The sequence below is a fragment of the Natator depressus genome, chromosome 1 (assembly GCF_965152275.1).
Source record: "Natator depressus isolate rNatDep1 chromosome 1, rNatDep2.hap1, whole genome shotgun sequence".
NCBI lineage: Eukaryota > Metazoa > Chordata > Testudines > Cheloniidae > Natator > Natator depressus.
In genome coordinates, this window is record NC_134234.1 from 68,052,257 (window position 1) to 68,077,396 (window position 25,140).

At 44.5% G+C, this 25,140-nt stretch overlaps 1 protein-coding gene across 1 annotated transcript in view; it reads left to right on the plus strand.

Moving 5' to 3' along the window:
- TDRD3 (tudor domain containing 3) overlaps nucleotides 1-25,140 on the plus strand; it is a 302,953-nt gene that overhangs the window by 108,848 nt on the left and 168,965 nt on the right. The window contains exon 3 of the mRNA XM_074961727.1: nucleotides 749-814. Coding sequence (XP_074817828.1) covers nucleotides 749-814 — 66 coding nt within the window. The remainder of the gene's footprint in view (nucleotides 1-748; nucleotides 815-25,140) is intronic.

Here is a 25,140-nt window from a genome sequence, read left to right on the forward strand (position 1 = left end):
GCCTCAGCTCGCCATGCCGCCAGCGCTCTGGGCGACGGGGCTGCGAGCTCCTGCTGGGCAGAGTGGCTGCCGGCCTGCCCCAATGCTCTAGACTGTGCGGCGGCATGGCTGGCTCCGGCCGGGTGGTGTGGCTACCAGTCCTGGTGCTCTGAGTGGCATAGTAAGGGGGCTGGGAGCGGGGGGGTTGGATAAGGGGCAGGAGGTCCCAGGGGGCAGTCGGGACAGGGAGCAGGGGGCGGTTGGATAGGTGTGGGAGTCCTGGGGGGCCTGTCAGGGGGCAGGAGTTTGGATAGGATCGGGGCAATCAGGGGACTGGGAGCTGGAGGGGTTGGATAGTGGTTGGGGCGGGGGGTACCAGGGGGGAAGTTGGGACAAGGAGCAGGGGGGGTTGGATGGGTCATGGGTTCTGAGGGGGGCAGTCAGGGGGTGGGAAGTGGGAGGGGGCAGATAGGGGGTGGGGGCCAGGCTGTTTGGGGAGGCACAGCCTTCGCTACCCGTCCCTCCATACAGTTTTGGAACTCCCACGTGGCCCTCAACCCAAAAGGTTTTCCCACCCTGTTCTAAGAAAAAGAACTTCTTTTCTTATTCAAATGTATACTTACTGGTATATGTAACACATAATGTGCAAACTAAAAGTATTGTGTGTAATACTGGAAAATGTAGGCTGTTTCTGCTACTGTATTTAACAAAGCATATTTGGGATAATATATTTAAACTGAAATTTTGTTATCCTCTATTTTGATTTCAGACAGATTTAAGAACTATTGGCAAGAAATTCCTCCCCAGTGACATCAATGGTGGAAAGGTGGAAAAGGTACCCAAGAATGAGTTAATAATTTATCTTCCTCTATTCATTTTGACTTCTTGATAATAGCTATATGTTTCATCCAATTTGCATATTCTGGCTCACGTTACTTCATAAATATCTAAATATCTGCATGGTATGTATGTTTGTTGTTTTCAGTGCATACATATATTTCGTTCACAAGTTTTGGAAATTTTGAAAAGTGTAAGCCACTTCTGTCTGTGTTTTAGCACAGGCTCTTCAGTCAATTAAATAAATGGAAATCTGATTCATTTATACAACTTGGGTTTCTGTGTGCTTAGTCCTCATACTTAATTTAACTCCCCTGTTTTTGTTTATAAGTGGTGGTAGTTTTCAGTGCAAATAGTTATTTTTGATTTCTACATTTTGACTGACTGTTGCTGATGGGAAGGTTTGTGGAAACATTTTTCATTGGCACTTAGTTGCTGAGCTAAGTAAAAACAGGTTTGTTTTCAGTAAGGTTGCAGAGTGGAGAAGTGGCTACCTGTTGTATGGAGTTGATCATCCACTGGTGCTGTGCTATCTGTCTGAAACCCAGACAAATGTAGTGCAAGCATTAGTGAAGAAGAAACTGATAATAAACTATAAAAAGCTGATTTGAGACATTTTGTATTGCAGAGTAGATTTGAGTTTTGAACCAAACTTTGCTTTGTGTGCATGTAGCTCTTAACTATTTAAATAAACAAGCTTTCTCTAAAAAAGGGTTTCAGTTCTTATTTAACCCATCAAATCTATGTTTTTGTAAATATTTCTAGCAACTTTCAAGTTGGTGTTTTATCATGTGTAGCTGGTAGATGGATTTTTTTAGCCATTGAAGCTTCTAAATAATATTCTGTCTAAGTTTGAGGCTTCCATTTCACATCACACGAGTGATCTCTTCTCATTTTGTTTTTCATTAGATTTTTTTTATCTATCTATTTCCATATCTGCTTTCTGAGTTTTTTCAAAAAGAAAAAAAAATTATATCCAGTTGATGAGTTGATAGCTTTTGTCACATTGAGAAATTAGAGTGAAAAGGAATAAAAAATACTTCAGGCTTCTTCTACCTCAACCTAGTGTGACAGGGTCGGGCCAGATGGCTATAGGAGAGTAATAGAAGGCAGATATATTAACCCCAGGCTAAGTAGGTCCCTTTTCCCTGGGTAAGGTAACAGGGAATGTTCCAGAACAATCAGAAACCTTCTGGAGACAATTAAGACAGGCTGATGAGAACACCTGCAGCCAATCAAGAAGCTGCTAGAATCAATTAAGGCAGGCTAATCAGGGCACCTGGGTTTTAAACAGGAGCTCACTTGAGTTTGTGGTGCACGTTTAAGGAGCTGGGAGCAAGAGGCGCTAGGAGCTGAGAGTGAGAATGTGGACTGTTGGAGGACTGAGGAGTACAAGCATTATCAGACACCAGGAGGAAGGTCCTATGGTGAGAATAAAGAAGGGGTTGGGAGAAGGCCATGGGGAAGTAGCCCAGGGAGTTGTAGCTGTCGCACAGCTGTTCCAGGAGGCACTCTAGACAGCTGCATTCCACAGGGCCCTGGGCTGGAACCTGGAGTTGGGTTGGGCCCGGGTTCCCCCCAAACCTCCCAACTCCTGGTCAGACACAGGAGGAGTTGACCTGGACTGTGGGTTCAGAAAAACGGCCAAGCTGAGGGCTGCCGTGAAGCTCCAAGGCGAGCAAATCAGCCAATAAGTGCAAGATCCACCAAGGTAGAGCAGGAACTTTATCACAATGGTTGCACCTCAGATCAGTGTTGAAGTATCGCTGGGTTTTTGTTTTTTTTCTCATGTGATATCCATCAGACCCTTGCAAACACACAGCTTTGAGAACTGATTTAATTTCTAAAACGATTTAAGTGTTATAATTTTCTGACCTCTTATTACACTCTTATGGATTACTTGAAGGGTAGCTGTTCGTTAGTTTTCACTGATCACTAGAATAGACCAGATAATTGTACTTATCATCTACTTCAGGGCTTTACCCTCAAAGAAAATGCTTGCTGAAATATTTGTTACCATGACCTTATTAGTTCAAAATGTGAAGGGCATTCTCTCTCAGAAATATATTTGCATACTGAAAACTTAGTTATTAATGTAGTTGTTCTGGTCACCTCTCAATTCTGTTTTTAATGCCATCTCAGTACAGATTAGAGAATGCAACTCTGTCATGCGTTTTCCTAAGACTCTGTTTCAAAAAGGGCTCTGCCTTTGGATGTCATGGTGATAGGTGCATTAGAAGTAACAGAGATAGTAATGGCCGGCTGTTACAGGAAGAAATTGACAAGAAATACAGCTGTACATTGCAGGATTGCATGCAGAAAACCATTGAACTGTGCTTTAAAGCTTCTGCTTGGGGAGGTGAAAAAATAGTTCATCACCCTTAGTTTAAATTTCAAAGCTCTTTTATAAATCTGTTGTTATCCCTCAGGCATAATCTAATGTATATTGCTACGTTATGTGTATTTGAGGGATGTGATTCACACTTTGAGGCATTTATTGCCCTGTGTGCAAAACTTGGTACATAATGATATTGATATATATCCAATAGGGTTTGTATGGCAGATAATTTGTCTAATGTACGTCGAACATTCACAGAGCATTTAAGAGGTTAATAAACTCTCTTAATTATTTTTATCAACCTGTTGTTTTGCTTTCATTTTTTTCTCTCCTGTTCTTTTTGCTTTTTTTGGTTTGTTTATTCATCTTTTCCTATTAATATGTTCTTCTGTCATGCTATGCTGAGTTGATCTGCTCGGAGAGGAGCACATAGGTTTTCAAAGAGGAAGAGTCTAGTAAATCTCACTTCACTGCTTGCAAACTGAGCATAGAAATCTGGGGGCAATATAAGAGGTTAATCTAAAAATCAGATCATGTTGGGGTAATGTGTGACCTCTGAGTCCAGAACTGATGTATTCCTAGTTGTCACTGAGGCCATGTGTACACTAACACTTATGTCAGCAAAACATGTTGCTTAGGGGTGTGAAAAACCCCTGAACGACATAAGTTTAGCTGGCATAAGTGGTAGTGTGAGCAGCGCTATGTTGGTGGGAGAGCTTCTCCCGCTGACATAGCTACTGCTGCTTGTTGGAGGTGGCTTAATTATGTCGATGGAAGAACTCTCTCCTGTCAGCATAGAAAGGCTACACAAGAGATCTTAAAGCGGGGCAGCTGTATCAGTTCAGCTGTGCCGCCGTAAGCTGTCTAGGGTAGACATAGCCTGAGCATCAGGAGACTCAGGCGCATCAATTGCAATAGGTATATCTTTGTTAGTTAATTTTAATATCCAATTTAAGACTTATCTAGTGAGAATTATCTTTTGGATTCTAAATATCAGCTTGACTATTCTAGATTTTTCTTACCTACCTCTGTTGTAAGAATTAAAAAGAAAAAATAACCATAATGCCTAGAAATGTACTGTGTTTTTGTTCTATTGCTGAAGACCCCCAGTAGAGGGAGCACAAATCAGCTAACCCAGTAGTTCTCAAACTGTGGGTTGTGACACAGTTTTAATGGGGTCACCAAAGCTGGTGTTAGATGTGCTGGGGCCTGGGGCTGAAGCTGAAGCCCAAGCCCCACCGCCCAGGGCCAAAGCTGAAGCCCAAGGTAACAGGCCCCCGGCCTGGGGCTGAAGCTCTTGGGGTTCAGCTTTGGCCCCCTCACCTGGGGCAGTGGGCTCAGGCTTTGACTTTGGGCCCCCCTGCCATGGGCGGCGGGGCTTGGGCTTTGTCCCTTCCCCCCAGGGTGGCAGGGCTCTGGCAGGCTCAGGCTTTGGTCCCCCCTCCTGGGGTCATGTCGTAATTTTTGTTATCAGAAGGGGGTTGCAGTGCAATGAAATTTGAGACCCGCTGACCTTATTCCTTTTTAAAAAACACAAAGTGGAAGGCACTTCAACATAATTTGGTTCTGAGAATTATCTCACTGTGAGCTACAGCTGCCAACACTGTATTTCAGAAATATGGGACAGACCTCAGATGTTCCTCGTCTTGACTTGAGCCTCTGAGGTTGAGTCCCTTCTCCCTTGCTCTTTCTAGGAGTTCTCTGTCTTCCGCTCTGGGTGTTGCGCAGAACCAAGGTCCTCAGGCGCTGGGCAGCTGCTGAGACTTCTGTTCAGGTTCTGCACAGGTGCCTGGAGTTGTCGGAGGCTGAAGTTGTAGTGTTTGCCTACTGCAGTGCTGTGCACCTCTGGGAGGCTTGGGTGCAACTAACAGGGGACACCATTTCAAATTTCAGTGGGAGGGACAACTTTCAGCAAGGGTCCAGAAATTTGGTCCAACAACCCCTTCACATGTCAGATGGGTGGCAGGGCCAAATTTGAGTGACAGTGCAAAAATGTGCACCTGGTCAAGTTGCCAACCAGCAGCACTTTGCAAAGTGAAGTGCTGGAGTGCTGTTCTGTCCTGGAATCCAGGTGCAGGAGCAATGCTTGTACCACTCTGGCAGCATGACACCCTACTTGAAATACAGGATAAAAGGTGTCATATACTGATTTAGTATGAGAGAGGCCACTTGTTATTTAAATAAGGTATGTCCCTTATAATATAGGACGGTTGGCATAAACGGAAAGAGCCATGCCCTGGCCTAAGCAGTAACTAGAGAAGGCCCTCTCATTATTAAGCTCCCCCTACAACACACCCTGATCCTGTCTGGTAACAGTGGAGGACCAGAAACTCTAACCACTCCATAACTTCTCTCCTAAAAAGACAGAGTCAAAGTACACAGAAGGTTATAGATAAACTATATGATCTTGAACAAAACTTATTCCTAGAATTTTGACTGCTTCATCAGCAGAATCAGTTAATAAAAGCAAATCCATTTGTTTTTGTGGAAAGAACATTGTGGCCCAATTATATGACCACTAAGGGAGACCAAAAAAATATTACTCTCCCTTCTGAAATTGCTTCTGCAGATGAGCAGTGTAGGAGTTGCACGCTGTGGTTTGCAATCCTGGAATGGGAAACAGGGAATGGATCACTTGATGATTACATGTTCTGTTCATTTCCTCTGGGGCACCTGGCATTGGCCACTGTTGGAAGACAGGATACTGGGCTAGAGGGACCTTTGGTCTGACCCAGTATGGCTGTTCTTATGTTCTTAATCATTTAAAACAATTTAATAATTGAGGAACACATGCACATTGACTGTAGAACCAAATGTTCCAAACCATATTTATTAAAGGTCCCGTCCACCTAACATCAGTTCTTTCCATGAGTGTGAATGGTATTTGAGCCATCATCTTTGTTTTGATCGTTTTAAATATTTAGCTTTAGTGTTTAATATAGTTTTTAAAAAGTAGGCAGTTTTAGCTTAGGTTTTAGAGTAGCTGGATTCATGGCAAATAAAGAGAAGTAATCAGGTAGTAACTACTGCATTTCATGTGGTAATATGTACAGCCTAGCATGCTTGTATATAATTCCTAGGAAAAAAGCTTTCCCTGAAACGGTACTCTGCCTGTGCAGCCTTTATGATGAGAAGCTTTGATCCAGAGGACTCGTTTTCCAGATTAGTTCTTAGTCAGCTGGGACCAAAACCACTCCTGCTGATTGGTCTCCTTGCTGCTCAAGGGTATAACATGAGAGAGAAAGAAGAGGGAAGATGTCAGAGAGAGGGAGGGAGGTGTTCCTTACACAGACAGAACATCACTAACACCTGGGACTCGAGCTCTGATATATTGGATAAGAGGAGAAAGGTCTGAAAAATGGACACACATTGATGAAGATGTGACCGTTAGAATTTCTTTAACTTGAGAGAGTTGCACTTCCTTAGGTGAGGCTAGGAAGTCTGAAATCTGTGGATTTTTTTTTGTTCAGTTTTGATTATGAACAACTCCTTTCAGTTTTTGTAGCAAACTTTATTTTATTTAAATCATGTTCGAGCTGAGATGTAGTTCCCTATAGTCTATTCCAAAGAGAGGTAAATTATCCTTCAGCCTCTGAGGTAATGAGATAATGAATGGTGAGGAGAACTTTTTGTCTGGATATCTCTTTGGTTCTCAGTCACAGGTCCAGATCAACAGGTACCATATCAGTAAGTTTATTTTCTAAACTGAGCAATATTTGAGTAATTAAAATCACCTGATATGCAGCAGATCTGACAACCTCTTCAAACTTTTTAGTATTTATTACTTCTATGGGATGTACCATAAATTATTCCAACACCACAAAAGCACATGAGATCTTGTGAAAATGGGACGTTATATAAATAAGCCTGGTTGTTGTGATTCAACAATACTTGCTGCTTGGGATTCTCTCCAAGCCATAACCAGTCATTTGTCACTGAGAGGAACTTGAGAAAAAAATTAGAAAGTACATTTCAAGTTTTTTATGGGTGGACTGCCACTTTTACTTTACTCTTTGAATATAACACATGATTAAAAGTTTCTAGATTATTTTGGAAAGTATTTTCAGATCAGCTGTAACTGTCTGCATATTGAATAAATGCATCGTTCTTCGAGTGCTTGCTCATATAGATTCCAATTAGATGTGCGGGCACGGCTGTCAGAGAATTTTTACCCTAGCAACACCCGGTGGGTCGGCTGTGGAGCCCCCTGGAGTGGCGCCTTCATGGTGCTCGATATAGACCCCAGCCGACCCAGCACCCCCTCAGTTCCTTCTTACCACCCGTGACGGTCATTGGAACTGTGGAGTTGGGCTTTGCTGCTCTCCACTCTCCCTAGCATATTCCTCATACTCTTGTTAATAGTTCATAGTTAATAGTTGTAGTTATAGTGTTTAATAGTTATAGTTGTTAGTGGGGTTGGAGGGGTTTCCTTCCTTCCCATCTTTCTCTTGGGCTCATGCCCAAGGCTCCGGGTTTTAAGCCCTGTGGTTTCTACTCTAAGCCAATGGGCGACCCCCATGACTCTTGCCTGAAGTGTCTGGGGGAGTCTCATCAAGCTGAGAAGAGCAGGATCTGTAAAGACTTTCGTCCCTGGACTAAGAAGGAGCGTGACTTTGGTTTAAGACAGCTCATCATTGAGGCAGTTCGTAGCCCTCGGCCTTCTGCGGCAAGCCAAGATCTGGCACCGAGCGCTTTGGTGCGCAGTGCCCCAGCGGCAGCGGTAGGAACGGAACCACGGTTGGACTCTGACAGAGACTTGCGGCACTGACGTTGCCCGGCACCACTTCCACTCTCCTGGCCAGAAGAGGCACCGGAAACGGCTGGCCCACCTCAGCAAAGACCAGCCTCCCTAGAACCGCCAGCGGGGAGACATCCTGCAGCAGAGCGCCTAGGGGCACAACCTGTGGCTTCAGCACCGTTGACTCTGGCCTGAGGGCGGAGCCCTTGAGTCCGGTGACTCTGGATTCCCCAACTTGCAGCGTGGTTGAGGTCCAGTTGCCGTCTACCCCAGATACCTTTGCGGCTGCAAGGGATCTTATTGCCTTGACAGTATTGGCATCCCCTCAGCCTCAGACCAAGGAACTGGCACCTGTATGTGTGGCACCGTCCTGGGGCAAGGTGGCAGTCATCCAGCCGCTGGCACCGTCGGTCGAGCCACGGCACCGATCCTATTCTTGGTGCCGCTTGCAGTCCCGGCACTGCTCTCTGTCGTGACACCGGTCGTACTCGCGTTACCACTCCCACACCCGGCACCGGTCTTGGGACTGCTCCGGTTGCCGTCGAGGACCAGATCCCGGACCCAATGGTATCACAGTATAGCTGCCCCCCCACCCCAGGGGTCCCCTAAGTAAACAGCAGCATCATATATTGCTAATGCTTTTGTGTGTATTGGAAAGGATCTTGGGAAGGGTTAAAGGTGTGAGTGTGGAGCAAAAGATTCCTTTGCAGGTGGCGAGAGGCCGAAGCGGGAGGAAGGGAAAAAGGAATGAGTTAATTCGACGATTCAGCTAGCCTCAAAGATAAGAGGCGAAACTGCCTCTCAAGGCCAATGGACACACAAACAAGCTCCCTGCTGCTAAACAGTCAAAAGCCTGTGGGAAAGGAGAACTGAACCAGACAGACCTGAAAGGGGGGGTGCAAAACTAGTGAGAATGCGAAGGTCAGCGAATGGGAACATAACAGTCTTGCGACCCTGAAGCCGATGTGTTTCGGGGAAGCCAAGGAATCCTCGGAAGGCCTGTTGGGACTGGTACAGAGAGCACAGGGGACAAAGGTCACTGGACGAAACGCCCCCAGAAGAACCCAGGGCTTAAAGCCTTCCCGAGAGCTGAAGCAAGTTGGAGATCAACAGCGGACCCTGGACGACCCGTGCATGGGACAAGAACTCCTGTCCACCCTTCCCCCTCTTTTTCTTATGTTACACCCAGGCTTGGCCAACCTCGGGTAGTGTGGGTGTGAGTATGAAAGTGGGTTAGGGCTTGGGCCACTAACGCTTTCTTCCTTCCTCTGGGTGATGTGGGAAACCGCCAGCACTCTCTGCTGTTTTATTATTTTCCAATAAAGCTTTAAAACTCAGTTACTTGGTGTGCTCCGTCATCTCCTCCCCTAACAATCCTGCGGCCTCAGCCTGATCACCTGACGCCTCAGGTAGATTGTTAACAGAAATCTGTCACAACGCCGCACTCGACGCCAGTCATCATCTTGGCCCAGGTCCAGATCCCGGTACCAGTCCAGGCACCACTCCCCAGCATTGAGGCACAGCTCTCCATTGCCTCGTCGACGTGACTCGGGGCAGAGCCACTCAGCACCACCATAGCCATCACGTTCCGCCTCTCGTCCTTCAGGATTGGAGGCGGGGTTGCTTTTTTTTGGAACACTGCCCTTTGGACCACAGCCACCTGGACTCAGGGGCTGGACATTGGCAGGCACAGGAGCAAGGTCCCGCTCAAGAGTCTACTCAGCGGCCATTCTGGATGCCCCGGGTGTACCACCAGGCCCAGGGTGCTCCGTCTGGGGCTTCTCAATCAGCCCTGTCTGAGCCGCGAGTGCCGGAGGCTACTGCCAGCCGACCCGCCCCTGTAGGCATGGAGACAGTGATGGCTTCTCTCCCTGCTTCAGGTCCCCCTCCAACTCCGGTTCCTGGTCCGCGCACTGAATCGCTGCACAGGGCAACTGGGCTCTGCAAGAGGCCCCGGAGGACCCTCTTCCTCCTGTGGCCTCCTCCTCCTCCCCTCCCAACGAGGCGGTGGTGGGTACTGCAGTATTGGGTCCCCCTCCGATAGACCTCCGCACCCACCAGGACCTCGTGCTCAGGGTGGCACGGAATATGAACCTACAGGCGGAAGAGGTGATAGAGGTGGAGGACCCTGTGGTCGATCTTTTGTCTATCGAAGCTCCATCAAGGGTGGCCCTACCCCTTATTCAAACCATCCAAACCACTGCCAGAACAATCTGGCAAACACCCGCAAACATTCCCCCAATTGCTAAGGGAGTGGAGCGGAAATACTTTGTCCCCACTAATGGGTATGACTATCTATTTACTCACCCACAGCCCTGTTCACCTGTGGTGGTCTCAGTGAACGAAAAAGAATGGCATGGCCAGGAAGCCCTGGCACCCAAGTCAAAGGAGGCCAAGCGCCTTGATTTATTTGGGTGCAAGGTTTATTCCTTGGGGGGACTTCAGCTCAGGATTGCTAACCAGTGGGTGCTCCTGAGCCGCTACAGTTTTAACTCTTGGAACTCCCTGCTGAAGTTCAAGCAGTTAGTACCTCTGGAGTCCAGAGAGGAGTTTGGGGCTTTAGTGGAAGAGGGCAAAACAGTGACACGGACCTCATTGCAGGCCTCTCTGGACGCCGTGGACTCTGCCGCAAATACTTTATCCTCAAAGATTGCGATGAGGCGCATCTTTTGGCTGCAAGCTTCCGGCTTGCCACCGGAACTTCAGCAAACATTTCAGGACCTCCCCTTTGATGGAGAGGGCTTGTTTTCAGAAAAGACCAATTCAAGGCTACAAAGCCTTAAGGATTCAAGGGCGATAATGAGGTCCCTGGGCATGCACACACCGGCTACCCAGCAGAATCCCCCCCAGCAGCCTCCACAGTGCTCCTATCCCACTCTTCGGTCGAGGAAGGAATTTTATAGGAGACGGGGGAGTAATGGTAGGAGGAAACCCTCCAACCACCAGTCTGGATAGGGCCAGGGCCCGTCCAAGCCCTCAACAGGTTCAAAACAAACCTTTTGAAGGGACGCCCGAGGACGATGTACCAGACCTCATTCAGGATCCTATCCCACCTTTCTTGAATCATTTATCCCGTTTCCACTATGCTTGGTCTCACATAAACAAGGACCGCTGGGTCCTCCGCATGGTGGAGAGGGGATACTCTCTCCAATTTTCTTCCCCCCCCCCCCACCACCCTCCTTCCCTGTCGCTCTTCAGGGACCCCTCTCACAAGCAACTCCTTATTCAGGAGGTTCAGATGCTCCTCGCCATGGGGGTGATCGAGGAGGTTCCGAGAGAGCTAAGGGGCAGAGGGTTTTACTCGTGATACTTCCTTATTCCCAAGGCAAAGGGTTGGCTTCGGCCCATTCTGGACCTGCGTGGACTCAACAAGTTCATGATAAAGTTGAAGTTCTGTATGGTCTCCTTGGTCACCATTATACCTTCCTTGGAGTCTGGCACGCTGCCCTCGACAAGGATACGTATTTCTATATAGCGATCCATCCAGCTCACAGACGCTTCCTCTACTTTCTGGTCAACCGCGAACACTATCCATTCACAGCCTTCCCTTTGGTCTCTCTATGCCCCGGGTGTTTACCAAATGTATGGCAGTCATGGCTGCCTTCCTTCATCGATGACAGGTGCAGGTATACCTTTACCTCGACAACTGGCTTATCCAGGGGTGCACCAGAGAACAGGTGCAGTCCCACCTTAGTTTGGTCACGGACACGTTTCGTTGGTTAGACCTCCTCCTCAGCGTGGCAAAGTCAACACTAGAACTGACCCAGAGAATAGAATTCAGCGGGGCAGTCCATCCCTGCAGGCTCGAGTCCTCCTGCTGGATACTCATTTCCAAGCTATAGTGAGCCTCATCCGGAGCCTTCAGAGCTTCCCAACCTCATCTGCAAGAACTTGCTTGAGTCTTCTAGGACACATGGCTTCCTGCACGTATGTGACCAGGCACGCCAGACTTCGGCTCCGGCCATTACAAGCCTGGCTGGCATCAGTCGATCGCCCAGATCGAGACAGCCTGAATTTTGGTGGTCACAGTCCCAGAGCGGATCCTGGCCTCCCTCCACTAGATCCCCGGGTGGTATGCAAAGGAGTCCCCTTCCACAACCCTCAGCCCTCCTTGTCCCTCATCACAGACGCATCAGCCCTGGGATGGGGCGCCCACCTTGGGGATGTTCAGTCGCAGGGCCTATGGTCACCGTCGGCACTCTCCCTCCATATCAACATGCGGGAGCTGATGGCGGTACGTCTTGCTTGTCAAGCCTTTCAGGAGTGGTTGCACAGTTGTTGTGTGGCAGTCCTCACAGACAATACCACAACCATGTTCTACATCAACAAGTCGGGGGGGCCCATTCCTCCCCCCTCTGTCAGGAGGCCATTCAACTGTGGGAGTTCTGCATAGCCCACGCCATTCACCTAGTGACATCTTTTCTCCCCGGGGTCCAGAACACGCTTGCGGACGACCTGAGCAGATCCTTCCATTCCCACGAGTGGTCACTTAGACTGGTTGTCATCCACCCCATCTTCCGAAGGTGGGGGTTTCCCCAGGTCGACCTGTTTGCCTCCTGCAGCAATCGGAAATGCCCGGCTTTCTGCTCCCTCTGAGGTCACTCTCCAGGCTCTCTCACAGATGCCTTCCTGCTCCCATGGATGAGTCAACTGTTTTATGTCTTCCCCCCCATTTCCCTTTGTGCACAGGGTCTTGTTCAAGGTGTGCAGGGACAAGGCGTGAGTGATTCTGATAGCTCTGGCGTGGCCCAGACAACATTGATACACTACACTGTTGGAGATCTCTGTGGACGCTCCAGTCCCACTGCCCCTTCTTCCACACCTGATCACTCAGGATCATGGCCGCCTCTGTCATCCCGACCTACGATCTCTCCACCTCACGGCGTGGATGCTGCATGGCTGAACCATTCAGAACTTCTCTGTTTGGATTCAGTACGCAAGTACTGATGGGCAGCAGGCAGCCCTCCACTCAGGCCATGTATATGGCTCAGTGGAAGTGATTCTCGTGCTGGTGCACTCACCGCAGCACGCCCCCCCTCCAGGCGTCCATGCATCTCATTTTGGACTATCTCCTGAGTCTGAAACAGCAGGGCCTGGCGACATCATCTGTCAGAGTTCACCTGGCGGCCATCTCGGCTTTTCACCCAGGCGCGAATGGCTGATCTGTCTTCGCCAATTCCATGGTCGGTAGGCTCCTCAAGGGCCCGGACCGTCTTTACCCACAGGTTCGGCAGCCAGTCCCCACATGGGACCTTAACCCGGTTCTCTCCAGACTCATGGGACCCCTTTTCAAACCGCTGGCCACCTGCTTTCTTTTATACCTCCCCTGGAAAACGGCTTTCCTTGTTGCCATCACATCGGCGAGGCATTTCTCCTAGCTCGGAGCCCTTACCTCAGAACCACACTACATGATCTTCCGTAAAGATAAGGTGCAGCTACGGCCTCACCCAGCCTTTCTTCCAAAGGGGGTATCGACCTTGCATATCAGCCAGGACATTTTTCTTCTGTTTTTTTTAAATCCAAAACCGCATGCCAGTTGCCAAGAACAGCGTCTGCATTCCCTCGATGTTGATTGGTACCCTTGCCTTCTACTTCGGGTGTACGAAGCCGTTCAGGAAAATGACCCAGCTCTTCATTGTGGTGGTGGATCGGATGAAGGGCCTACCGGTCTCCTCTCAGCAGATCTCTTCATGGATCACATCCTGCATCCACGCTTGCTATGATCCGGCCAGTGTTCCAACCCCGCCCCTCACCGCTCACTCCACAAGAGCTCGGGCCTCCTGGGCGACTTTTCTGGCCCAGGTGCCGATCCAGGAGATCTGCAGAGCCGCAACTTGGTCCTCAGTAGACACTATTGCTTTGCACTATGCCATCGTCTGGCAGGCCAGAGACGATGTGGCATTTGGTAGAGCTGTCCTACAATCACGTTCCTTCACTCCGACCCCACCACCTAGGTAAGACTTGGGAGTCACCTAATTGGAATCGATATGAGTAAGCACTCGAAGAGGAAATATCGGTTACTCACCTTTGTAACTGTTGTTCTTCGAGATGTGTTGCTCATATCCATTCCAAACCCGCCCCCTTTCTCCTCTGTCTGAGTAGCTGGATCTAGACTGTTCTCAGTGGTAGCAGATGACAGAATGAGGAGTAATGGTCTCAAGTTGCAGTGGTGGAGGTTTAGGTTGGATATTAGGAAAACCTTTTTCACTAGGAGGGTTGTTAAGCACTGGAATGCGTTACCTAGGGAGGTGGTGGAATCTCCTTCCTTTGAAGTTTTTAAGGTCAGGCTTGATAAAGTCCTGGCTGGGATGATTAAGTTGGGGTTGGTCCTGCTTTGAGCAGGGGGTTGGACTAGATGACCTCCTGAGGTCCCTTCCAACCCTGATATTCTATGATTCTAAGGAACTGAGGGGCCACTGGGTCAGCTGGGGTATATATTGAGTGACATGATGGCGCCACTCCAGGGGGCTCCACAGCTGACCCACCGGGTGTTGCTAGGGTAAAAATTCTCTAATGGCCATGCATGAGGCGCACGCACACCTAACTGGAATGGATATGAGCAACACATCTCGAAGAAAAATAGTTACAAAGGTGAGCAACTGTTTTTTTCTAATAAATCTAATCTTCCTTGGGAAATGACTTTTTTTGTAAAATAACTAATGTGAGTGCCCAGACACAGAGATTTGCAGATTTAAGTCTTAAGAATTACTCACAGTTAAAATACCTTGAAAGACAGCACAGAGTCCATATAAAATATTTTGTGATAGACAAGAGATGTGAAGTGTGACACAGGTATTCAAATATCATCATTGGCACACCGTGTCGTTGCATATGTGTGTGTATTAACACACATATTTTATTCTCTGTATGTTTTGTATGGTTCTTAAAATCTGTATTACCAATATTAACCACCAGATGGCTGCATTAGCTTAAAATTAAAAATCCTTTCCTCTCTCCCCCAAATGCATAAATGCAATGAATAACCAACAAGCATTTTGAATTAAATACAAATAAGACTTGTAAAATGCTGCTTATTGTTTGCATGTTTAAAGCGTTTTAGTTTTCTGTTACAAGTTAAAGCGGCAAATAGTCTTGCGGCACCTTATATACTAACAGACATATTGGAGCATAAGTTTTCGTGGGTGAATACCCAGTTCATCAGATGCATTTTACAAGTTAAACATTCACCTCAGAAAAAGTGCTAAAAAGGATCTTCATTTCTGATGATTGATTTGAGAGGTGCTTGTGGAGATTAAGGAAGAAAGGGACATGCATCAGGGCCCTAATTGTGCCCTGGGCGATTGCTACTTCCCGCCACCCAACACAGATGTAATGAGGTTGAGTAGTGCCCGTATAAGAGAAATTAAAACTACTAATTATTCTTCAAAAAAGGTTTTTAATGATTTATGGCTATAAAAGCAACATAGACAAAACAAGAAAAGAAAAATTAAAGTCCAGCACTGAATAAGGATTAATATAAATGGCAAGTTATACTGAAGACAAGCACAAGTACATGTAAAGTTATTCATCAACTACCTACTATTATTCTTAACACTATAGTATCAATACAAACTTGAGATCAATTCAGCTCGAGCAACCAGATGTCTTTACTTCAAAATTTTACCCTGCATTCATCTGAAAATACGTTACCCTTCAGTCGGCCGTTTTCCGCACTGGCCAGGTACAGACAGTCGAGAAGTGCACGTCCCTTCAGTTCAGGGGGTGTGGGTCAGGTTTTCCGATCAAAGAGGGGTCCCCTTATGATCAAGACACATACACCTTAGTTCTGCGCCTTAAGGTACTTTTTATCTTATGTGTTGGCCGTGTTTTAAAACAGACCAACCAATCAGGGTGGGCCAAATTCTTAGTGTGGTTAGTGTGGTTACTTTGATATTATAAACTATGCGCGGCTGCATAGTTTATCTTCATGTAGCCAATTATCTCAAATGTGCTTTGTCAGGGTTCCCTCCCCACTCTGAACTCTAGGGTACAGATGTGGGGACCCGCATGAAAGACCCCCTAAGCTTATTTCTACCAGCTTAGGTTAAAAACTTCCCCAAGGCTCAAATCCTTCCTTGTCCTTGCATCGATACTGCTGCCACCACCAAGTGAGTTAGACAAAGATTCAAGGAAAGGACCACTTTGAGTTCCTGTTCCCTAAAATATCCCCCTAAGCCCCTTCACCCCCTTTCCTGGGGAGGCTTGAGAATAATCAACCAACCAAATAGTTAAACCAGATTCTTAAAAAACTGAACTTTATTATAAAGAAAAAAAAGTAAAAGAAGCACCTCTGTAAAATCAGGATGGAAGGTAACTTTACAGGGTAATCAGATTCAAAACACAGAGGATTCCCCTCTAGGCAAAACTTTAAAGTTACAAAAAACAGGGATAAACCTTCCTCTAAGCATAGGGAAAATTCACAAGCTAAAAGCAAAAGATAATCTCATGTGCCTTGCCTTATTTACTTACTCTTTTTGCAATATTGAGACTTATTTTAGGATGATTTTAGGAGAAGGAGTTTTCTGACCTGATGCTTCTCTGCTTCCACAAAGAACACAAACAAAGCCTCTTCCCCCCCTCCACCCTAGATTTGAAAGTATCTTCTTTCCCCATTGGTCCTTTTGGTCAGGTGCCAACCAGGTTATTTGAGCTTCTTAACCCCTTACAGGTAAGGAGGAATTCTAGGCTACCTTTAGCTGTATGGCTATGACATGGTTGCTTTAATATTATAAGCTATGCTCAGGTGCATAGTTTATCTTCATACATATGAGCCAGCCTAAAGTGTTACCTGGTTGCAGTGCATTCTGACCTCAAGTTTCAGTTTAACTTTGCAGAGCTTGCTTTTTGAAGCTTCCGGAAGTTTGAGGCCTAACATTGACAATACTTTTGTTCATTTTTAGTTTAACAATACTTTTGTTCGCATTAATCACAGTGCTTTTGGCAGTAATCAAACCTAACTGGAGTTATGAGTTACCTTGTAATTACTATGCATTCTCTTTAAAGTTACATAGTAGGTTTTCTACTATTTCTGTAGTAATTTAAGTCATGTCAGCAGCATACATGATTCTGTACTTTTGTTCCTTCCTCAGCTTTCACTGGCCATTTTTTTTATTGATTGTCATATACATTAGTTGTAAAATCAATCAAGTAATACAGGATGGTCTAATTTTTTCATAATGTGAGCCACATTTTAGAAAGATCACATTGTGGAACTATTCCTTTCTCATTTGTTATCCCACTTGTGACTGTGACAACTACCGTAATTGCTTACATAAGAATGTGTTGTTAGGTAAGTAGTTATTTTAATTTTGAATGCACTTGCACTCAGCTGATATAGCTCTCATCAACGTGTATAGCCAAACATCAGAACCAGTACTCCATCCTCATTCTCTTTTATCTGGTAGCCACAGTGGTCCATGCTCCTCCTCTTGAAATTTTATCCTCCCTTGACTTCTCTGAGTCTTTCCTTGGTTCTCCTCCTACCTCTCTAGTCACCTCTCCAGTGATGCCTTCGGAGGATCCTCCTCATCCACCCTCCAGCTTTCTGTGGCTGTTCTACAGGACTCCGCCATTGGCCTTCTTCTTGTCTTCTTCTACACCTTATCTCTGAGTAAGCTCATTGCAAACACAGATTCAACTACCAACTGTATACTGACGACTCATGAATGTACCTCTCTGTTCCAGATGGGACTCTTTCTGTCCAAACTAAAATCTCTGCCTGTCTCTCTGATATCTCATGGAAGTCTAGCTGACAGCTCGAGCTCAGCATGCCTAAAAGAGAACTCTTAATGCACCTTCCCCTCCCCTACAGCCCATCCGTGCTATCTTCTTTCTCGGTCTCTGTGGACAAGACAATCATTATCCCTTTCATTCAGGCCTGTAACCTCGGTGTTACCTTCAACTTGGACTTCTTTCTGGGTCTTCACGTCCAGGATGTGTTTAAATCTTGCCGATTCTTTTTATATAATGTCTCTAAGATATGTCCTTTCCTATAGATCCACTCACACAGCTAAAACTTTTGTCCAAGATCTCATCATCTCATGTCTTGATTACTGCAACATCCTTTTCTCTGGCCTTGACAAAAGCAGTCTTGCCCTATTTATATCTATTCAGAATGTTGCTGTAAAGATGATTTTCCTAGTCTGTGGTTTTGACCCTGTCAAGGTTCCTTCCCCACTCTGAACTTTAGGGTACAGATGTGGGGTCCTGCATGAAAACCTCCTTAGCTTACTTTTACCAGCTTAGGTTAAAACTTCCCCAAGGTACAAACTATTTTACCTTTTGCCCTTGGACTTTCGCTGCCACCACCAAACGTCTAACACCTGTTACTGGGAAAGAGTTTGTTTGGAAACGTCTCCCCCCCCAAAAATCCTCCCAAATCTTACCCCCCCTTTCCTGGGGAAGGTTTGATAAAAATCCTCACCAATTTGCATAGGTGACCACAGACCCAAACCCTTGGATCGTAAGAACAATGAAAAAGCATTCAATTTCTTAAAAGAAGAATTTTAATAGAAGAAAAAGTAAAAAGAATCACCTCTGTAAAATCAGGATGGTAAATATCTTACAGGGTAATTAGATTCAAAACATAGAGAATCCCTCTAGGCAAAACCTTAAGTTACAAAAAGACACAAAAACAGGAATATCCATTCCATTCAGCACAACTTATTTTCTCAGCCATTTAAAGAAATCAGAATCTAACGCATGTCTAGCTAGATTACTTACTAAGTTCTAAGACTCCATTCCTGTTCTGTCCCCGGCAAAAACATCACACAGAGAGAGAGGCTTTGTTTCTCCCTCCCCCCAGCTTTTGAAAGTATCTTGTCTCCTCATTGGTCATTTTGGTCAGGTGCCAGCGAGGTTATCCTAGCTTCTTAACCCATTACAGGTGAAAGGGGTTTTCCTCTGGCCAGGAGGGGTTTTAAAGGTGTTTACCCTTCCCTTTATATTTATGACAGACCCTGTCACCTCTCTCTTTGCTTCCCTCCATTAGCTCCCTCTTTTCTATTGTATTGAATGTACGCTTCTTGTCTTCGCTTTCAAGGCCCTTCATGGCCTGTCCTCATTCTACCTATCACCTTTCGTTCAGCATCAGAACGTTGGCTTTTGTCTCTGATCTGCCCATGACATCAGCTTTGAGCGCTCACTGTTCTATATTCAAACAAACCTTTTCATGCTTCTCTATGTTGCCCTTCATGATTGGGAGATGCTCCCTCTAAACTTCCACAAAGCTACTTGATTACTCTTCAAATTCCTCCTTAAAAATCTGTCCTTTGCCATGATACCTAACAAAAAAATTGACAATTGTACAGCGCCTAGCTCAGTGGGTTCCTGGTCCATGTCTAGGACTTCTAGGTGCTATCATACTAATTAATACCTTAAGTGTGGTGTTCATTTTAGGGAAAAAATCAGTCTCCTTTTGCATCTCATTTAATCTCTAATCTGATTTATTCTGTTCTTCTCTCAGCCTGTGTTGCCTACTCCTTGGCTCCCCTGCACATTTATCACCTGCCAATTACTTGTAAATCCACACCCAACAGCAGGGTGGCGGGTAGTTCGATAGTTGCCTATAGTTTCAGTCCTGCTGCTGCCTCCATTCCCTTGAACAGCTCCTGCTTCCATGTCCTCTTTTATGCATCGTTAGCCCCTAATGAAGCTGTTTTTGCTTGGAAGTCTTTAAGAAAACCCTGACATGACACTGGATGCAAGAAGAAGCCAAACCAATTTGATATGTCAACTCTGTGGTCTCCCAGAAAGTACTCTACAGAGCAGTTTGGGAACAGATGAAATAATGCATTTCAGACATTTGGGAATGAAGTATAACAACAGTTTTGGAAACAGTTGTGCATATTCCATTTGCCAGTTATACATCCTATAACATAACCTGAATTATAAAAGATAGGTATTGCATACAGTTTATAAGAAAATATTTTCATGACATAGGGCCCACAGGCATCAACTTGTGAAATAAAATAGTGAAAATATACTCTTCTGTCTAGATTACTTATTTTCTACATTTTTTGTACACTTTGTATCTTCCCTACCTGGCTAGAATTGTACCATCTATTACTTGTGTTCAGAAGGAGAGGCACTAATGGCATTCGGTTTGCTGATACTCAATATACATTGTACTATGGCCAGCCTTGTGTCTGAGAGAAAGATGTCAAGCACCTGCCTCCAAAATCAGTTCTTGATTGATGTAATGGGAGTACCAGTGTTTTATCTAGAGCCATGCTCCATGGTCCAAAATAGTTATAGTTTATTAACTTTCTGGACATGTTGGTAGACCCGTTTGCTGTAGGTGTGAGGGAGATTCTGCTGGAAAATCATAAATATCTACAGTATGTTTTCATTTGCTTATATATTCTAATTCTGTGAAGGAGGTCAGTGCATTTGTCTATTTATATAATTGAATTTTTAAACTTAAGGAATACTCTGAGTAAAGTATAAGCACTCCTTAATATTGAACAAATGTATAAATCAAAACAAAAGTAAATTGAGCAATACTTAGCTTAACTTTACAACTCTGAGCTATTGTATGATATTTTAATTTATTTAAATAGTACATGTGGGGTCAAAAGGGATAATTTTAAGTTGTTGGATACCAAGTCATTTTATTTTAAAAATGACTAAAAAGATTTAGTTTAGAGAAACAAGAAGTGGTAGGTCAACTCTTCCGAATTGTTTCTCTTGCTGCCAGTTCAAGGGTGTGATTCCCACTGATTTAATCCCAGGTATTCTTTTACATATCTTTGAAGATGCCACAATGAAAGCCAAACAAAATATTAACTAGGGCTATTTTATTATTAAAGGGAGGAGAAGAAAATATGAAACAAAATGATAGAACCCAAATAATAAATTGGTTACTTGTGTTAAAATCTCTTCTGTATGCCTCTGAGAGCATTTAACAGAGATTACATCTTGGAAAGTAAACCGCTTCTGGGGATGTTCTTCATTTGATAAGTTAAAACCTAAGTATATATTGTGCCAAATTTACTAAGGCCAGCTTAGTATCTCATAGGTACTTAAGTTTTTATAATTGGGAAAAGAATTTGTTTAAGGGCAGGAGGATCCTGTTAGCTATTAATAATAACCACACAGTTTAGAACAGGGCAAAATAAGCAATTTTATGAAATCAAAGAAGATATTTAAATCAGTTACTTAGAAGAAACCTGTGGCAAATTGCCGGCACTACTATGATGGGTCTCGTGCTTTCTCTTCTGGGGAGGGAGGGTTCAGGGCACCGTTTCTTGCCCCTGAACTGGGGTATTACCTGCCCTACTAGTGTCCTAGAGGAGGGGAGTGGAGAGGGAGGGACCTGGGCCCGTCCTCTACTCTGGGTCCCAGCCCAGGGGCCCTAGGGATAGCAATAAACCACTAGAACTAGCGGTTCCTTCCCCTGGGCTACTTCCATCTCCTGCTCTTCAGCTTGTGGGTCTTCCTGCCCTCCCTCTGCACAAACCAGGTGTCCCTTTACCGAGGGCCTTGGTCTTCTTAGCCCACCACAGCACTTCTCCAAACTCTCCTCTGCTTCCCTCCAAACTGCTCTCTACTCCCACATCAATCCACTCTGCTTCAACTCCTCCAAACTGCTCTCTGCCCCAACACCAATCCACTCTGCTTCAAGTCCTCCTCTTGTCTGATTGAAGCAGGGTTTTTTTTATCATGTGATTGGCTTCGGTGGTCTGACTGGCTTCAGGTGCTTTAATTAATTTATAGCAAACTTTCCTCCCTCTACAGGGAATAAAGCTCCCTTTCTAACACTCTCCTGCTGCCCTCTGGCCATGCTGTATCACAAAGCCATTTAAAGAGCTGTCTTACAAATATGAAGATTCTTAAAGATGATTAAACCCCACTATTTCTCTGTTCAACAGTGTTTATCCCCTGTCTCCTCTCCAAGAATACATGGTGTAACCATTTGGTGATTAAAAGGAGAAACTGTTTAGATATTAAGTTACAACAGCATTTCCATATCCCAATAAAAAAATCACACACATTTGTAAATCAGATCCTTTGAAAGTGTCTTAGTTAACTTCCTCTTGCCAATCTTTGCTGAAGTCTTGGGAAGGGTTCTTGGTTTGATTTCTTCTTGAATCTGCTCTAATTTTCTTAGCTTTCTGTGGTAGCTTGCTTTTAGAGATTAATAGGATAAGTTGATGCATGCTTGCTGGTTAAATAGGTTAGCAGGGGTGTGTGCGTGTGTTTGAGCATGGTTATCAGGGAGAGTGTTTGTATGAGGACTGCTCACTTCAGAGGTTTTTTAAATACTCTTCTCCTTCCTTTGCCCATGAAGTTAGAGGAAAACAGACCTCTTCCAGGGTTTTCTAGATTTAAAGATGGTTGCTGTCTTTGGCTCATTAACTTCCATTGGGTTGTCCTTTGTAGCCCCTTCATCTTATGAACATGTAGTTTGTTAATTCATATATGAATTAGGGTTGTCATTCTTTCTTGACAGTCATATTTCCTTTTTCTTTATGACGGGAAATTCTCAGGACTTCTTTAATGTTAATTTTAACTTTTTTTACTCCATTTCTGAAATATTTCTTTAATTTTATGAGAGACCAGCTGGAAATTAATTTCCGTTTTCAAAAAGTCCGAACACTCCAGTTCTTTATTGAAAGCTTTTTACTTCCTTTTAAACACTGTTCTAAACAATTCAGTAATTCTTAAAAAGAGTCTTTAGCATAAATAGTTATTAAAGAAATTGCTGATTCTTTATAACAGTTTTTGGAGAAATGATTCTTCTTGTCTTCCTGAGGTAGGTGAGGGAATTTCTTGAGCAAAGTCAGTAATTAATTCTCCATTAATATAAATATTCTGTACTTAAATGGCTTTTTATTCTAGTAATTAGTTTAGCAAGATCATTAGATTTCATGTTGTTGCATAAAGCATTTTACTATTTACACAGTAATGATATTAGGAATTATGAGGAGCTTTGCATTTAGCTAGCATATTTGCAGGTATACATTTCACAAAGACGTTTTGCATTTCAGCATTTAAGAAATTAACAAAAGGTTTAAAACATTTCCAACTACACACATTTTTCCTAGAGGCTTTCCTTTGCAAAGAAGGGAAGGCTGGGCTTACTTTACCTCTAGGTTTTATGGTTTGGTAAGGATCTTCAGTGTTAATTCTCTGTGAAGTCCTTTTGACCAAATTGTGTTTACTAGTTGAAGCCTTTACATTTAAAACTCCTATCAAACATTCTGTTCGACATACCCATCATAACAACCAAGCATATATCCATTTTTCAAAACATAGTATAAAAGTAATTGGCAAAGAAAATGTAAAGCAAGAAAAAGTTAAAAATGCAGCTTTTCTGATTTTATATAAACACCCTTAGGAGTAATAAATGTGGTTTTATAGCCAAGGAGGAGTTACATCCATGACACTTACTTGCCTCTGGCACACCAGAAAGCAGAAGCCTCCTGGAAATTCCTTTGGTTAATTTGAATTTTTTATAACAAAACTAATTAAAATGTGCAGTATTGTTATGTTTTCAAATATCTCGGCTATGACATACTTGTTGTGATGGGTTTGGTCACAGAGATCCTCTTGGGACTGTCACCTGAAGTACTGAAATTACCTCTGAGTACGTTTTCCCTGCCAGCTTGGGACTCCAGAACCCTGCCTTGTTGAGCCAGACATACTAGCCTGCTGCAGACTTTTACTAAAACTGCTCAGCAGGTTACCTATTTGCAGCACCCAGACACCCAGCTCCCAGTGGGATCCAAACCCCAAATAAATCTATTTTACTCTGTATAAAGCTTATATAGGGTAAATTCATAAATTGTTCACCCTCTATATCACTGATAGAGATATACGCACAGCTGTTTGCTCCCCCAAGTATTAATCACTTACCTAGGTTCATTAATAAACAAAAGTGATTTTATTAAGTATAAAACGTAGGATTTAAGTGGTTTCAAGTAATAACAGACCGAACAAAGTAAGTCACTAAGCAAAATAAAGCAAAAACACGCACGTCTAAGCCTAATACATTAAGAAACTGATTACAGGTAATATCTCACCCTCAGAGATGTTCCAATAAGCTTCCTTCACAGACTAGACTGCTTCCTATTCTGGGCCCAATCCTTTCCCCTGGTACAGTCCTTGTTAATTCCAGAAGACATCTCAGGTGATAAGCTGGGGTTTTCTCATGATTGGCCTCCTTTGTCCTGCTCCATCCCCTTTTATAGCTTTGGCACAAGGTGGGAATCCTTTGTCTCTCTGGGTCCCCACCCCTCCTTCTAAATGGAAAGGTACCAGATATAAGATTGATTTCATTATCAGGTGACATGGTCACATGTCACTGAAGGCTCCATTCCCTATGGGCTGGTCCATGCTTACACAGGAAGGCTTTCAAGTAACTAAGGCCATTTACAACTGATTGTTTCTGGAGCACCCTTAACGGCCTCCACTTAATATGGTTGCATCAGTGACACAAGTTTATATCTTATTCTCCGAACTCCAGATATAGAAATAATACGTTCAAACAAATAGGATGAACACACTTAGTAGATTACAAGCTTTCTAATGACACCAAAGAAGTGATATTTAGCATGAAGCATATTCCAGTTATGTCATATTCATAAGCATATTTCCATAAAGCATATAGAGTGCAACATCACACCCTCCTCCTGAACTTATTGCCAGAGACTTGGACACTGTCCATGGCAGAGGCAGCACATTTAAAATTCTGGTTCAGCTCTGGTCATACCCCCATCCAGCATTATCAAACGCTATAATGCTATTCATAGGGGTTCTGGCAAAGTTCTGGGTTCCTGGTCCCCAGGTGCCTGAAAACGTGTTAGGGTGTAGAATTGCTAACAGAATGCAGACAGCAATATCTATTAAACTGTAAGTGTCTTGGCATTTAGCCACCAATGTGTGTGTGTCTCAGTTTCCCTTTCCACACAGCAGCATAGGCCTGTTATGCTTTTGCTGCTGTGCCAAGCTTCCAGCCTGTTTATAGGTATAAGCTGAAAAGCAACATGCTTGTGGGACTGTCTTGTCACCATCCCTAGCATGTATAAAAGTTTTTTCCAAAAATCAGGTATGTCACACATCTTCAAAGCATTTACCATTAATATTAACTCCTTTGTCTTGACCTATAGGTGAAGTAGCCAAAGACACAAGATATCTAGCAAATCCACGGCAGACAGGTGTGCACCGTTTAGCTTGTGCAGTGTCAGTTGCATTTCTTAATTTCTTTGTGTACCATGGTAGGGGTTTAGACACAGAGTCTTCTGTC